Raw genomic sequence first — 14746 nt, forward strand, 5'->3', positions numbered from 1 at the left:
GTAATTATGAATCCGGAATTACACATGAAACAACAACTGTGGGTCCTGACGCTTCATGATCAAAGAGTGAATCTGATTGAATCGGAAGATGAACCTCAGCGCCACACCACACGCCCTCTTCTCTTTGGCTTTGCTGTTTTTCAGTTGGTTTTTTCTTTTGACTTGGTATTCAGCGCATTTATTGTACTGAAAACCTGAAAAGACTTGCCATTGGCACTCGGCCATTCCCCCCTACCTTGACATTTATTTCACTCTTTGTTTTTTTTTTTTTAAAAAATATAACAGGAAACAAACAAAACCCACTTTCTTTTTTATTTTAAAAAGGAAAAAAAAGAGCTGAAAAGAAAATGGACCCTTATTCACTAACGCAGGGCCATGTTCCATCACGTGTCACCACGTGAGTTATTGGTCTGTCCCCGCCCAACACTCTACTCCCCCAGTCTCCTCCCTCGCTTCGTTTTGAAAACTCCGGCTAACCCTATTGGCCTCTCTGTCCCAACGAACAGTGTTAGTTTCTTGGATTTCTTTTTTCTTTCATTTTTTGACTTAACAGACAAAAACAAAGTATGGGTGAGAGTTATTCCATGGTGTGTACATCCCATGCATGTCCTTTTCATTGCCATTACTCCCCTCTTTCCCCATAAATTTTTCTATGTCCTCTCTCTGTGAGAATTTATTATTAATGCTTTCCCTTTCATCTTCATTGCACTCTCTCTCTCTTCGTCTTTGGTTTTTCTTTTTCTTTTAATTTCTTACCAGTTTTGTGCATCTCAAACCCTCAAGAAAAGGAACCCTTCATTAACTCTCTTCACTTTTTATACAAGTCTTTGTTTTTTCTCTCAATGATGATTTTCAGCTTTCAAGTTTCTTCAATGTTGTGATTGTCAAACATAAATACAGACACTGGTTTATATACCCCATATTAATTGAAAAGCAGTAGAAGCCAGCTTGAAACTCGCTGATCGTTCTTTCGTGCACCCACTTTATGATATTTATTTATTGGATAATCACTTTCGATTTGCCTAGATAAGATCAAACTTGCATTTAAAGCATCTCTCTCCCTCTCTCTCTCTTGTTGTACCCCTTTTGAAGTTTTTATGTGAAACTGTCTGGTTTGCTGCACAGCACTTGTCACTCAAAAACACACTTTCTTTTCCTGTCTCTCTTTCTTTCTTTGTAGAGGTTTAGAGGGAACTCAGTAAGTTCCTTCTTCTCAAAATTTGAAGGGTTTTTTGTTGATCTTTTTCAATTAGTGTGTTTGTCGTTTGGAAAAACACTGGTAAGGAGAAAAGATGGGGAGGACACCATGTTGTGACAGGAAGGGTTTGAAGAAAGGGCCATGGGCTCCTGAAGAAGATGAGATCCTTGTAAATTACATCAAGAAACATGGCCATGGGAGCTGGCGTTCTCTTCCTAAGCTTGCAGGTTTGGTCGCCAGACTTCAGTCCAAGAAAACCCTTTTCTGATTATTTTTTTCTGTTGCTCTCATGTACTTTTTATAGTTTTATTCAAGTATACACTTTCTTTAAGCATTTTGGAAGTTTCTGTGTCCTCTAAAGCAAACACTTCCAAAGTGCTGTGAGGACACCCATTAATTGTTTTTGGACTGAAGGGACTGATCCGACATTTGGATTTCCCATGCCAATGTATTATGGTGGGATTATCATAAGACTTGGCTTTCAAGTTAATATCCTACTTACATTAATGGTTTACTCTAGATCTGTTACTGTCATCCTTCACCATCCGAAATTTTGTTTCTGGTCTGATCTATTTGTTTTTGACCAACATTGCTTGCCTTGATGAAATCTAACCAAGAACTACCCTCATGAGTATATACTTGTTACCTTCTTCCTGTTTCTTAAATGTTTCCTTTTTCTTGTGGCGGGACACACAAACAAATTTATTAGAGTTTAAGGCAGTGGTTTGGTAGAAAAAGTGAAAGGATGAAAAGTTGTTGCAGTAAGAAAAATTGTTTATCAGAAGAAGCCTTTTCACCCCAACTAGAACCAGTAATTTCTCCATATGTTCTGCCACTTCTTTCTTGCTTTATGTTTAATTCATGGTGTTTATGACGCACAAATCATTACAGTTTTTTCCCTTAGGAACTCGGATGAATCTTAAAATATATGTATACTACTATATGAAATTCAGCTTTTTATCCAAATAGGTTTCTTCATTGATAGGTCTTCTTCGGTGCGGCAAGAGTTGCAGGCTTCGGTGGACGAATTATCTTAGGCCAGACATAAAACGCGGTCCCTTCACTCTGGAGGAAGAGAAGCTTGTCATTCAGCTTCATGGCATTCTTGGAAACAGGTGTTTTGCTATGCTTCTTAGCTTTGTTTAAAGTTGGAATTACCTTTTCATGTCAGAATGATTTTCGAGGAAATTAACAGAATTGTTAGTACCAAACGCGCAAGGATGAAAAGTTTCCTTCTTTTTCATCTTCGTGATTTTCACAGGTGGGCTGCCATTGCTTCTCAACTGCCAGGAAGAACGGATAATGAGATCAAGAACCTATGGAACACTCACCTGAAGAAACGCCTAGTTTGCATGGGTCTTGATCCGCAGACTCACGAGCCATTTACCCCTTGCGGTCCAACTACAGCAGCACCTACGTCTCCTGCCACTCGCCATATGGCTCAATGGGAGAGTGCTAGACTTGAAGCCGAGGCTCGCCTTTCAAGGGAGTCATTGCTCTTCAGTTCACCACCATTGGGGAAACCTGACTCTGATTATTTTCTACGCTTATGGAATTCTGAAGTTGGAGAATCCTTCAGGAAGTTGAATAGAGAAGACAAAACTGCTTGTCAAAGCCCCATATCTCAGGCATCTTCATCGACAAAATGTGGATCAGTTTCAGCTGTTACCATTGATATTTGCCCCAATATAGCAGGGTCCTCTACCCCAGCAAGCAATCAAATTGAGGATACAGCGTGCAAGAGCTTCAAGTCTTGCACTGAGGACCCAGTCGATGCATCCGATTCATCATGTTCAAACGAGTCGGAAGATTCATCAGACACTGCACTACAATTGCTGTTGGACTTCCCCATTAACAATGACATGAGCTTCTTGGAAAATGTTGATGCTTATGCCACATCTGCAGCAATGCTGACTGACACGTCTTTTATCTCCCCCTCAGAAGGTTATCTGAAGGCATGATTTGTATAATAATGATGCCCTTATTGCTTGAATTTTGATCTGGGATTTCTAAGTGCCAAAAAGCCAGTTGTGTGCTAAGGTTATTGCCAATTGGCCTAACTTTTTTGTATGCTAGGCAATTAGCTGGTTAGCGGAGCTGATGCCACCATGGAAACCCAGTTTGTTTATTATATATAGTAGATATGAACTCCTTATGGCATTTGGTACTTTTAATTGGGGGTTTGCAAATTCTAAATATTTGTTTCACAATTCTGACCCTATCTTCTTACCCTGTGAATTGGGTTGACAATGTTGATTTCCACCAACACATACATACAAGTTCAGACACCAAACCAATTGCCCTTTGTTTCTTCTCCAATTTTTTCTTTTTACTCCCGAAAGACACTTTACATTTGTAATAGAGACAAAAAAGTTAATATGATGAGATGTGCAGCATCACACTTATGTCTACATCTTGATTGTCCTCAACATCAATTATCTTGCATACTTTTTGGAAGTATCTAACTTAAATCGAGTCTAAGTTAAGTTCATTTATCATTATTTTTCTTTTCAAAAAGTTAACTCGATGACATATGCAACGTACATACTTGTAAGCGTTCCAAGATTTCTTTACTTGTCCAATGTAAAATTGAAACATTTACTTACTTTTTCTAAAATGCTTGACATGAGAAGATGAACGAAAAGAAAAACAAAATCGTTAACCATGAAGGGATGAAACTTTTTGTAAAATTCCCTCCAGCAAGAACATTCTCCAATCCTCAAAGAAAGGTAAATGCTTTGATCAATTCCATAACTCAGATAAGAAAAAACCATCAAACTTGTTTCCAAAGAAACAAAATTTTATATTTCTGTATGAACACATTCAATAGTAGATATATCATATGTGTGTGATGTTCCCACTCTGTTTAGACACAAAACAACACTGAAACAGACAAGAAATATACAGATGAAAACTGGGAGTTACAAGCAACAAAAGCATGCAACGAAAACAATGAATCACATCTGCTCCACTACCAGACCGGAAGGGTCTAACTTCAGAAACAACCAAGGAGCTTTTTCGGAGTTTGTCCAGTTGCACGGTATTTTGCAGCCATCTCCTCTGCCTTGAGGACTTCTTCTCCACGTTTGGCTTCAACCATTGCCCTCTTTTCTTCTGCTTCCTTGTGAAGTAAAGCTACCTTGTTTTTCACGTTCTCTGCATATTCTGCTTTCTTCTTTTCCAATTGTTCCTAGAAATAGTTGCACATGTTAGAAGTAAACCCAGAGAGTAAATGATTTCCCAAGTATATCCAAAGCTGCCCGACCTGAAACTTTAGACTCTAATTTCCCAATTGTTATATAGCAACATAATGTGAAGTGACATTTCAATTTTACTGATTGTTTGGAGAAGCCAAGAGGCATTCAAACCATTCATCCTAACATTAAAAGTGTAAATGAAAGATATGCAGTAGAGGCCAGTTACCTCAATTTTTCTCAGTTTTGCTTCCAGAGCTGCCTTCTTGCTGTTCTCCCATGCTACAATAGAAGAAAGCTTTTTCTGGGCCCTGCTCACCAGTTTCAGTAAATTTGAAAGAATATTTAGCAATTAAACTCGTCATAGAAGATTAGCAAAACTATAAAGAAAACTTGAATAGTTACAATTTGGAAACTCATACACCAATTGATATTCCAATTTATGCAAGATAAGGATATAGTGGAAATGAAAGAGGATTTTTGGAGAAAGCCTTACTTATTCTCTGCTTTGGTCTTTTCACTATCTTCCCATGCCCTGATGAATGATAACCTTTTTTCCTTTTCAACCTCTGCTAGAGCAATATCTGGAAAACAGAAGACGAGGAATTAAATCACTACATTCTGCAGAACTGATGATATCAAACACCCTCCTTCCATAATACATGAAACTAAATAAAGCCATAAAATTAACAAGTTGCATATGATAATAGAACGATCAAAGAAGTACTGTGAACACTTACCCCTATCATGTGATCCTCCTGAAATTTTCTTCGGCACAGGCTCTGGTGCCTCTGTCAAAATACAGACAATGTTAGAATCACCAGAAGAGCGATGGGCGATGACCAATGATGACAATTAGCTTAAGAAAAAGTTAACGTTGTTCCCTGGCTTTTGGGAAAGAAATTCTATTTACTTAGCATATATCCATTTTTATGAATGAAAACAAGGAAAAGAAATTTACCCAATTTCATTAGAATGAATTTTTTTGTTGAACTAGTGATGTATAGGTTTGATATTATGAATTACAAGGTAAAGCATTGTCTCAAGGGAGGGTTACATCAAAGTTGACTACATTGCTCTTAAATGTTGGCACAAAACAAGTTACAGATAGATTTTATCCCGTCCTTGGGACAGCAAGCTTTTTGATGAACATTATAATACATAATACATTGAAAAAAGCATGGCCTATTTGCTTATGAAGCACTTAAGTAAGAAAAAAAGAAGCCCAATAAACAAAATCCTAATGATTAATAAAAGCAGGAAACAGTGTTTCCATTGATGGATGCTGACCAAGAATGGTCTTCAGTACAGAAGCATGTCTAATTTACTACAGCAACAAATTTAAAGGGTAAAGTTCAAAAAAAAAAAAAACATTTATGCCATGATGAGATCGAATTTTGATTGCAATCTTGAAAATAGCTTTTAACTGGGTACATCATCCAGTTAAATCAGAGCTCACTCTCCAAGTACTTTGACAAAAGCTAGAGTGAAAAAAATTTAGTACTCGATGTTCTTGATCATGGTAAAACATGCTCTAAAGCTGTCACCAAATTGAGGAATCCAGGAACTTCTATCAATGCAGAAAGAATATAATACTAGAATTGAAGCTTCTTTTTCCCTCTAAAAAGCATGTAAATAAGACAAGGTGTAACAGCACAAGTCGTGTTTTCAAAGCAACTTTAAGCAAAGCATAATTATCCAACTTTAATCTTCCTTTCTACTTTAAAAATAATGAAACAAGGGCCCCCATAAGCATTATTAGATGCCATGATAATAATTGTGGAACACCTGTTTCCAGAAACCTAAACCCTGCCACCCTAACCATATTCTGGTAGAATTGGGTGTTCTATGCAATATAACGTCTGATGAGAGTGAAGATGTCTATTCAATTATGATTAATAACTATAGATAAAACGAGTATAGTGACAAAAAAAAGCATCCCACGCATAACTGTAATGGATTATGAATTTATGATGGTCTGAGAAAAGTAAATGAATGGTCTGGCTAATTAAGCATCCCATGAAAAAGCCTAGTCTCAAAAGCAAGATGCTACTTTTAGAAAAATTATACTTTTTTTAGGAACCCAGTTGCCATTTTTGAAGGAGAATTAATTAGAAAGTAAAAACTTTATCAATCAGACTTGAAACAGTACAACAAAGCGATCAAATGACTGTTTAGTGAGCCTAACGGAATAAGGGGTTAGAAAAAAGGAAGACAAAGAAAACCTCACACACATCAAAATCTGGAAAAGAAATTCACTAATCTTTGATTGTTTCCCACCTTTTGGATTAAATCGTATTATATTTCTAAAAACCACAGACCAATAGAAAAGCAACTAAAGGTAGAATTTCTTAAGAAGAAAATCTTGAATACATAGTTTTGCACTCTGTTTTCCAAAGATCAGTTAAAACTAGTACGAGCTTATTGGAGACTGAATTGAATGTGAAGTTTAACGAATAAAAAGGATGGAAATTTGAAATCCACGTTTCGATTATATGAACAAAAATGGATTTCTTTAGCTTATGTACAGGTGGTAAAATTAATCTATAAATTTGAAAGACAAGTTTACCAACCATACAACATTAAAGAAAGAATTCACCGAAGAAAACAAAAGGAGATGAATCCATCACCAATGAACAATTCACATTAAGCAAAATCGATCACCAAGAACAATGACAAATAAATTCAGCGTCTACTTAATACTGTTAATTTTCACCTGATTTCTTCTCCAGGACTGAAACAGTGAAGATGTTGCCACCTATTATAAGTGCGTGTGTGTGTATATATATATCCAAACGCAGCTTAAGAAAAGCTTATAAATTTCAATATTCAAACGATTTGGATGTTGAAGCTAGATAGAACAAGACAAATAGGATGGCAGTGGCGAAGCTTACTCTCAACTACGGCAAGAGCCTTGGAGTCGTCCGGTTTCTCCTCAGCCGGCGGAGGAGGAACTGCAGTTTTTTCCTCGGAGACGACCTTCGGAGGCGGAGCCTCGGCGACCGGCGGTGGAGCCGCGGGCGTTTCAGCTTCAACCTTCTTCACTTCCTCCGCCATGATTTACTTGCTTACAAGTACAGCTGGGTGAAAAGCAAAAATTGATGCTGGTAACGGATAACACTCGAATATCTATATTTAGCAACGTCTGCTCTAACGATGTAGACACCTTTATATCCACTCTGGACTTTTATATCCTACGGTAAGTGTGTAATTTAACGGTAATTGATTGCCGTTGAGTTTGAGTTTCCAGTTTCATTTTCTTTTGATCCGACGGTTGTTATGTCTTCTGCGGAGACGATTAGATGTAGATTAGAAGTAGGGTGTGGAACCTTTCATGCCGACAGGTAAAGCGGTTAAACTCTGCCACGTGTGTCGGCAAGTGAAATACGACGACGTAGAGTGGATATAGACCAGAACATCGTGTTCTCATAGGCCATGGCCCACCTTTATTTTTTGATTGCTTTGACAAATTGAATTCTTTGACGATCAACGACGAATCAATCCCCACTCTCCCTTGCCATTTCACTTTCCATGTGTCTCTCCTGTCCAAAATATCATTTAATAATTAAAACAATAATGAGATTATTAAACAAGAAAAATAATACTAAGATTTTTTGTTTCAAGATACTAACACACTAATTATGTGAATAATTTTATATGAACTTGAATTATTATTACACAAATAAATTATTGATATTTAATATAATTATTTTTAAAAATATATGATAAAATGTTACACAAATAATTGTTATGTCTTTTTTATTGATTGTTTTGTTATTAAAGTTTTGTCTTCACAAACAGATACTGGTAAAAACCAAAATGCAAGGTTGGAAGTACGTGGGGGGTGGGGGGGAAGAGTAGGGCCATGGGCGGATGGGAAGAAGGTGGAAATCCCCAAAAGCAAAGCAAAGCGATATGTGATTGACAAGTAAGTCTAGGCTGGAGGCCAACGGGGCATGTGAGCCGTGGGTCCATTACAAATTGGACCGTTACATTAATGTCTTCATGTGACTGATTTGCTGCCCTGCGCTGGCGGTGACTCGCGCTTTGCCCATTTTGGCAAAAATGCGGACGAATCGCGTTTAATGCTGTATTAAATAAATCATTGCTTGCTTTGCTTTGCTTTTTCTGCCAATGGAGTATCAATTACTTGTATTATTGGTTTAATATAATAATATTAGTACTTGATTAAGTCTTTTTTTGGTGGGACAGATTTGGTTCCAAGCTCTCCAGCTCTGGAATCTTACCTTCCACAAATTGATTCGCTGAGAAAGCATGCTCCTTGGGGGGTACACGTGTTGCCCAAATTAATAAAAGAATTCTACTTTTGAGATGGGTCTGGCTAGATGAGCCCAATCAACGGGACAGTAAGTGAAGCCCAATTTGCCAAACCTTCAGCCCAAATCCAATAAGAAAATTCCTGCTTGCAATACATATTTTAATTATTTTTACTTTAGATTGTGCATTGCTTAAATAGCTTAAATTAGTTTTTTAAATTAATTCAAATTCGAGTGATCACTTGTATCAAATTATTTAGGATTCAAAAGTTATTTTATGTCGAATATTAATTACTTAATTTTTAAATTATTTCGGGCTTGAATTAACTTTATTCGAGTGATTTCAGATTCAATTCGGGTGAAGTTAATTTTCGGATGATTAAGTTATAATGTAGATTAATTTTGATTTTGGACAGGTGGAGTCGGGTTACTGGATTCGGGCCAGATTTTCCCACCTATATTCCCTCTTCCTAGTTCCTTCAGTTAAGTTGCTATGGATGCTCAGTCGGGAGTTGACTCTTCTTCTTCTTCTTCTCCTTCTTGTTCTTCATATTTTCCAGAGAAAGAGAAGGAGTGGGGGGAGAGAGTTGCAGAGAAAGTGTTTGCGCTCTATCAGTCGCTGCCAAAGAAGGGAAAGCCTCAGGGACGCGAAGTCACCGTATTGGCCGCTTTTCTCCTCTCCTCTCCCTCTCAAGGTCAATCTCTTCGTCAATTCTGTTACCCTCTCAAAACCCCATATATTGATCAATTCTGGTAATCGAACATTCAAAATTAAAGTAACGTTGCTGATGATGCTGAAACGCAGTCATGTAATTAACTTAGGAAATTCTGATTTTTTTTTAGTTCAGATTTGGTAGTGGTCGCATTAGGGACAGGAACGAAATGTATAGGGCGTTCTCGTTTGAGCCATCGTGGTGACATTGTCAATGACTCCCATGCCGAAATTATTGCTCGCAGAGCTTTGTTAAGGTTCCTTTTTCATTTTCTCCTTCTATTTTTGATGCTTCAGTTTTCTTGTTAAAATTTTTTTCTTACCCTAAGTAGGAAATAGTAAATTATGTGAATTTAAGTGGTACTTGTCTTATCAGTAATCACTTTTCAATTAACTGCCATATTTTCCAAAGAAAACCACATTAGGAATTTGGAACATTTCTATAATAGAAGGAAAATTTTTGCTGTTGGATTTACTTGTAGTTAGTCTAAAACTTGCCTGTTTTGTTTTCCTTTGTAATCAAACCAGGTTCTTCTATGCAGAGATTCAACTTATTAATGACAATTTAAATAAGCAAGGACAAAATGAAACCAGACACTTGCAAGCTGGTGGCCTGGAAAACTCAGTTCTTGAATTGGATTTAGATGGTTCTGGTGAAATAAAATATAAACTCCGAGCAGGGTGGAAATTACATCTGTACATATCTCAGTTGCCATGTAATTCTGGGTGATGTCTTTTATTTATTTTCTAATGTTGGTCATCTTAGATTTCGATTGCATAAAAAAGTTATAAGCTTTCATCTTAAGGGCTTCCATTTTGACTTATTATCTCTTGATCATGTCTGATAGGTGGAGATGCTTCGCTTAGTTTGGCACCATCTTCAATTGATGAACATGGTCAGTCCATCTTTGAGCTTTCCAATGCTTCAAGCAGAAATAGTGGAAAATGTTAGCTCTTTTGTTTGAGAAATAATTTGAAAATGGTATACATTGTTGAGAAATTGCCTTGTGCATCGTTGGAGTGATTTTTGAAGGGATAGTTCTTAATGATAATATGTATGACACTTGTGCCTTTGATTAGGTGTATCGTCATTTTCTTTTCCATTGATAATCAATATACTTGTTGAAAAGGCAGTTATCATGTTTCATAGAGATGGGACTTATTAGAAAATGTATTTTCAGGAGATGGCTCACAACTTGTTGGCTTGGTTCAGAGGAAGCCAGGTCGTGGTGATATGACATTGTCAGTTAGCTGCTCTGACAAGATAGCCCGTTGGAATGTTGTTGGAGTTCAAGGTTCATCATTTGCTATCTAGTAATTGCAGGACAATGCACCCCTGACCTAGATACTGAACACCAATTGATCAAGTTGCCGTAGTTCATCCACTGCAAAAGCACACTATCTTTGACTATTATATGCATAGTCTATTACTATCATTTACATGCCACAATCTTCTTTCAACTATCATCAATTCAGAAACATGCATAAATGTGCAGCATATTTTCATTAATGATTTGACTGGCCTTTTGGCGTTCCTGATATCATAGTGAACTACTTTGCACTGGTGTTGCATTTGTTTGATTACAAAGTTTCTTTACATCTTATCCTAGGGGCTCTGCTTTCCTACTTTCTTCGACCTATTTTCCTCTGTTCCATTACTGTTGGAAAATCCCCTTGTAGTTCTGAGGATTTTTGCTTGGAGGAACGATTGAAAAGATCCTTATATGATCGAATTGTACCATTTTCAAATGAGCTTATAAAACCTTTTGAAATTAACAAGGTTTGTGAAGTTTATAGTATCTTAAATCCTATATAAAAACAGGAGGATTTTGACAATAACTTTTTCAATGCTGTGAGCAGCCAATATTTTATGCAGCCCCAGTACCGGCAAAGGAGTTTCAACATTCTGAGACTGCTGAAGCCACCTTAACTTGCGGGTAACTCCCATTGAATGTACCCAGTTATAGATGTAGCTATTGTTTTATCCTTTTCTTTTTGTATGATTTACATATTAATTTTCAGGTACTCTATATGTTGGAATAAGTCTGGTTTGCATGAAGTCACTCTTGGAACCACTGGAAGAAAGCAAGGCACATCTGCTAAAGGGGCAGTTTATGCATCTACTGAATCATCTTTGTGCAAGTAAGCTACAACTGTGCTCTTGGAACCAAAACTTATTGTCCTTATCCTGTTCTTATAGAAAAAATGTCCCCTCAGAAAGCGATTGTTGGAAATTTTTTTATCACTGAGGGGGGAATGCCAAATCAAATGTTCATCCAATGAGGTTTCTTATCGAGAACTCAAGGTAATAATTCTGGATAGTACTTGTTGACTAATTTGATTCGATTTCGTTCTTGAACTAATACTGTTTGATGTGGTTTGCAAATATGAAATTAGTGTTACATGTGAGAAGCTTGCTTTTTGAGCCAACTTATAACTAAGAGTCTAACTTGGTTGCATGAATACCTATTGTGCCAAGTTTCATTTATTAATAAGGAATGTGGAAGAATTTTCAAAAAAAAAAAAAAAAAGGAATGTGGAAGATGTGCAACGATAGCATTTTGCACATAATTTGCTTCTGCTGTTTTCTAGTGAACTCTTATATGGCTTTGATTATGAGTTGTAATATCAAGCTACTGATTAGTATTATTGATGCAGGTTCAAGTATTGATGAAGGGTGATAAAAGTTTGATTTGAAATTATTGTTAAACAATCTTACTATTGACTTAAGACTATTCTATAGAAATCATACTTCTTAATCTATCCTGACATTGGAATTATAAATGAGTGTATTGGTGGCTGGGATTAATGGTTACCATCTTTGCTAATTGATATAGTAAATTATCTGCAGGACAGGGCTGGGGAATATAACTCAGCTTCAAAACTTTTTAAGGGGAGACGTCCCTTTCACAGTTGGCTATTGAAACCTTTAAACTTGGAGAATTTCTCAATTATCAGTAACGAGGTATGCGACACACAACTGTATATGTTTGTCTTTCAGATATGTGGATGAGTTGTCCTTTTGTTTGAAGTAAGACAAGTTGCTTCTGTTATTGACCTTAATTGCCTTTGTCAATAGGGCAATCATCCCTCCTACAACTCATGTGGTCTTCAAGGGTGATCCATTGGTTGGTTGGTTCATGCTGATGCTATAACATGCCTGATGCTGAGTCCATAGAGTTTGGGTTGACCTTAATTTGATCCAGATTATTGGCCAAATTGTCATATAGACTGAAACTTGGGAGCCCTTTTATATGTTGCTCACCGCTTGCTATTGAGGGCAAATTTTTAGCAATATCCCTTATTGAATTTTTATTTTTCTCGTCCAGTTCTGGATGAAGTAAACAGTGTCCAGGTGCATAGGGAAATGTGCTCTGCGCTCAGTCTTTTGGGGAAAGGCTTCTTCATGTATTGGAAATAGGAATTGCTTATCATAAAATGCACGGATGTAGTTGTGTGCTAGCCCATGAAATGGAAAGGAGCTGAGCTCCATCCCTCTACGCTGCCAAAGGATTCTAACAACCTGGCAACTCCTGTATGTATGGAGACTTGCTACTTGAAGTGGCAAAGTTTTGTTGTGGTTCTTGTGAAAATTTGTCTAAACATGAATGATCCAAAGTCATGGAGTGCGGAATTTTGCATTGATGTGAGTGAAGGCAACGGCTAAACTCCTGTTTTTCAGCGGTAGTCAAGCTGCTAGAAATGTTGTCTGTCAACCGGGACGAGGAGGAAAAACGAAGGATAACACAAGCCCATTGATTCTTCACCTACTGTCAGATATGTTATCAGTGGCGCCTGTTATGCGCTAAAGACGAGCAGGGGGCCTCACAAAATTGGTAGAAAGAAAATTTCGTGTTATTGTGTTTCTTGGGAGCCTAGCAAAAGTTTATTTGTGCAAAACTAATGGGCTATTTCACGAGATGTGGGATACGTTTATATTCAAATTTAGAATTCAAGGAATTTGCTAGACAATTAGCGTGTCTAGTACTCCACATGAAAAATTTTACTTGTCAAATTTATGAATTTGGACTAGATTTGGCTAGTCATGGTAAGAATCCAGGGCTCCCTGCCTGTTTTTTAGGACTTTCTTTTCTTTGATAGCAAGTCCGATAGTGCATTCGACTCTCATCCACGCTCTTGCAGTAGTTTAGTTTGGTGGGTTGCTGACATTGTCAACCCTATGAATGATGACATGGCCTTACCTGGTGAACCTCAAAGTCTATGTGGGTTGTGACCTTCCAAACAGCCAAGTGCTTCCTCTTCAGTCTTACGTTAACCGTTGTTTCATTTCGACCAAGACCAAATTAATGTTGTAAATATGGAACTTCTATGAACATCTAGTGTCAGGTAGATCTGGGTACCTGAAAACGAAGTCAACTTTGTTAGGTAACAGGCACGAAGAAAAAACAAAAGAGAAATTAGTGGCATGGAGAATGGATTGACCAGGTTTTTTCGTTCTTTTCGAGCTTCTCACCATCTTTTGCTTGCTTGTGATTGCATCGATAGATTTATGGGCCATTGACCAAAATTATTGGCAACGGAATGAAACTTTAGAAACGATTAGTGATTTTTTACATGAAGTAACAGAACTCAATGTTAGTCGAATTTTGACTTTAAGTGACGCTCGATAGAAATCAAGGGGTAAAGCATTTCACCCAAAGATATGAACATTGCAATCCCAAAGAGCACTGTGCTTTGAAAGAAGACTCTTGGAGGCTGACTAGTGGGTTTGGTGCTAGAAAGATACCATCGAATTACTACCCGATGAATTAGCTTAAGCTCTCATGTGATTTGAACTGTTAATCTGACTGGAGAGATCCTTTGCTTAAGGAAACTCTCTATTATTATAGTCCATTTATCTTATCTTCATTTGGAAATCAATTTATATATATATATTTAATATCATATAAAAGAACTACAAAGAATCGATAATCGAGAGAGCTCCTCCTGTCTTCTGTATGAAGCTTTTCGTACGCTTTTAGGGAGCAAATTACGGATTAAGGGTGCGAAAAATACTACTAACCAAATACGTTACCCCTTTTTCTCCCTACCTATCCCATCACCTTAATTTTTTTAACTTGCAATAAATATTCAGAAAAGGTTAAGACACCGGGGTTCGCACATGTTTGTACGCACCGACTCTTCTACTTGTTTTCCTTCCATGCAAGTCTCCTCGTCTCTCATTTTTCCTGTCCCTGTCTGTTTTGCCTTTAATGCCTTTCTCTTTTAATTCGTAAGAAGGACGTTTCCCTTCGTAATAAGAACGTTCAAGACTTCCCTCGGAAGGATGATTAAAAAGGTCAGCATATTTATATGCTAGTACTACATACCAAATGTGGGCATAAAGGATATAATCTAATTTTGC

The 14746-nt window shown here is 37.2% G+C and overlaps 3 protein-coding genes across 6 annotated transcripts; 2 read left to right on the top strand and 1 right to left on the bottom strand.

Moving 5' to 3' along the window:
* The first annotated feature begins 464 nt into the window (after positions 1–464).
* Positions 465–3533, top strand: MYB17 (myb domain protein 17). Its single transcript, XM_021424951.1, has 3 exons — positions 465–1425; positions 2184–2313; positions 2460–3533. Exons 1-3 carry the CDS (start codon positions 1293–1295, stop codon positions 3157–3159), a joined length of 963 nt encoding a protein of 320 aa, XP_021280626.1. The 5' UTR covers positions 465–1292; the 3' UTR covers positions 3160–3533.
* A 425-nt stretch (positions 3534–3958) lies between these two features.
* LOC110414357 (uncharacterized protein At3g61260-like) lies at positions 3959–7553 on the bottom strand. 2 transcript variants are annotated; one of them, XM_021425490.2, is made up of 6 exons: positions 7287–7553; positions 7109–7150; positions 5133–5183; positions 4889–4976; positions 4622–4703; positions 3959–4388 (listed from the first exon to the last, which is right to left on the bottom strand). In XM_021425490.2, exons 1-6 carry the CDS (start codon positions 7447–7449, stop codon positions 4194–4196), a joined length of 621 nt encoding a protein of 206 aa, XP_021281165.1. In that variant the 5' UTR covers positions 7450–7553; the 3' UTR covers positions 3959–4193. The 2 variants fall into 2 exon arrangements, with proteins under 2 accessions (XP_021281165.1, XP_021281166.1); XM_021425491.2 differs by lacking the exon at positions 7109–7150 and having other exon boundaries at positions 7287–7552.
* A 1367-nt stretch (positions 7554–8920) lies between these two features.
* On the top strand, positions 8921–13353 carry LOC110414389 (denosine deaminases acting on tRNA). 3 transcript variants are annotated; one of them, XM_089783088.1, is made up of 11 exons: positions 8921–9422; positions 9513–9638; positions 9910–10097; positions 10230–10277; positions 10563–10676; positions 10992–11161; positions 11242–11318; positions 11404–11523; positions 11599–11686; positions 12233–12346; positions 12461–13353. In XM_089783088.1, the coding sequence occupies exons 1-11, from the start codon at positions 9163–9165 to the stop codon at positions 12500–12502; spliced, it is 1347 nt and encodes a 448-aa protein (XP_089639214.1). In that variant the 5' UTR covers positions 8921–9162; the 3' UTR covers positions 12503–13353. The 3 variants fall into 3 exon arrangements, with proteins under 3 accessions (XP_089639214.1, XP_089639215.1, XP_021281217.2); XM_089783089.1 differs by having other exon boundaries at positions 9518–9638; XM_021425542.2 differs by having other exon boundaries at positions 8924–9364; positions 9518–9638.
* Positions 13354–14746: the final 1393 nt, after the last annotated feature.

The sequence above is a fragment of the Theobroma umbraticum genome, unplaced genomic scaffold (genome assembly GCF_002168275.2).
Source record: "Theobroma umbraticum cultivar Fairchild unplaced genomic scaffold, ASM216827v3 scaffold_4.1, whole genome shotgun sequence".
Taxonomy (NCBI): Eukaryota; Viridiplantae; Streptophyta; class Magnoliopsida; order Malvales; family Malvaceae; genus Theobroma; species Theobroma umbraticum.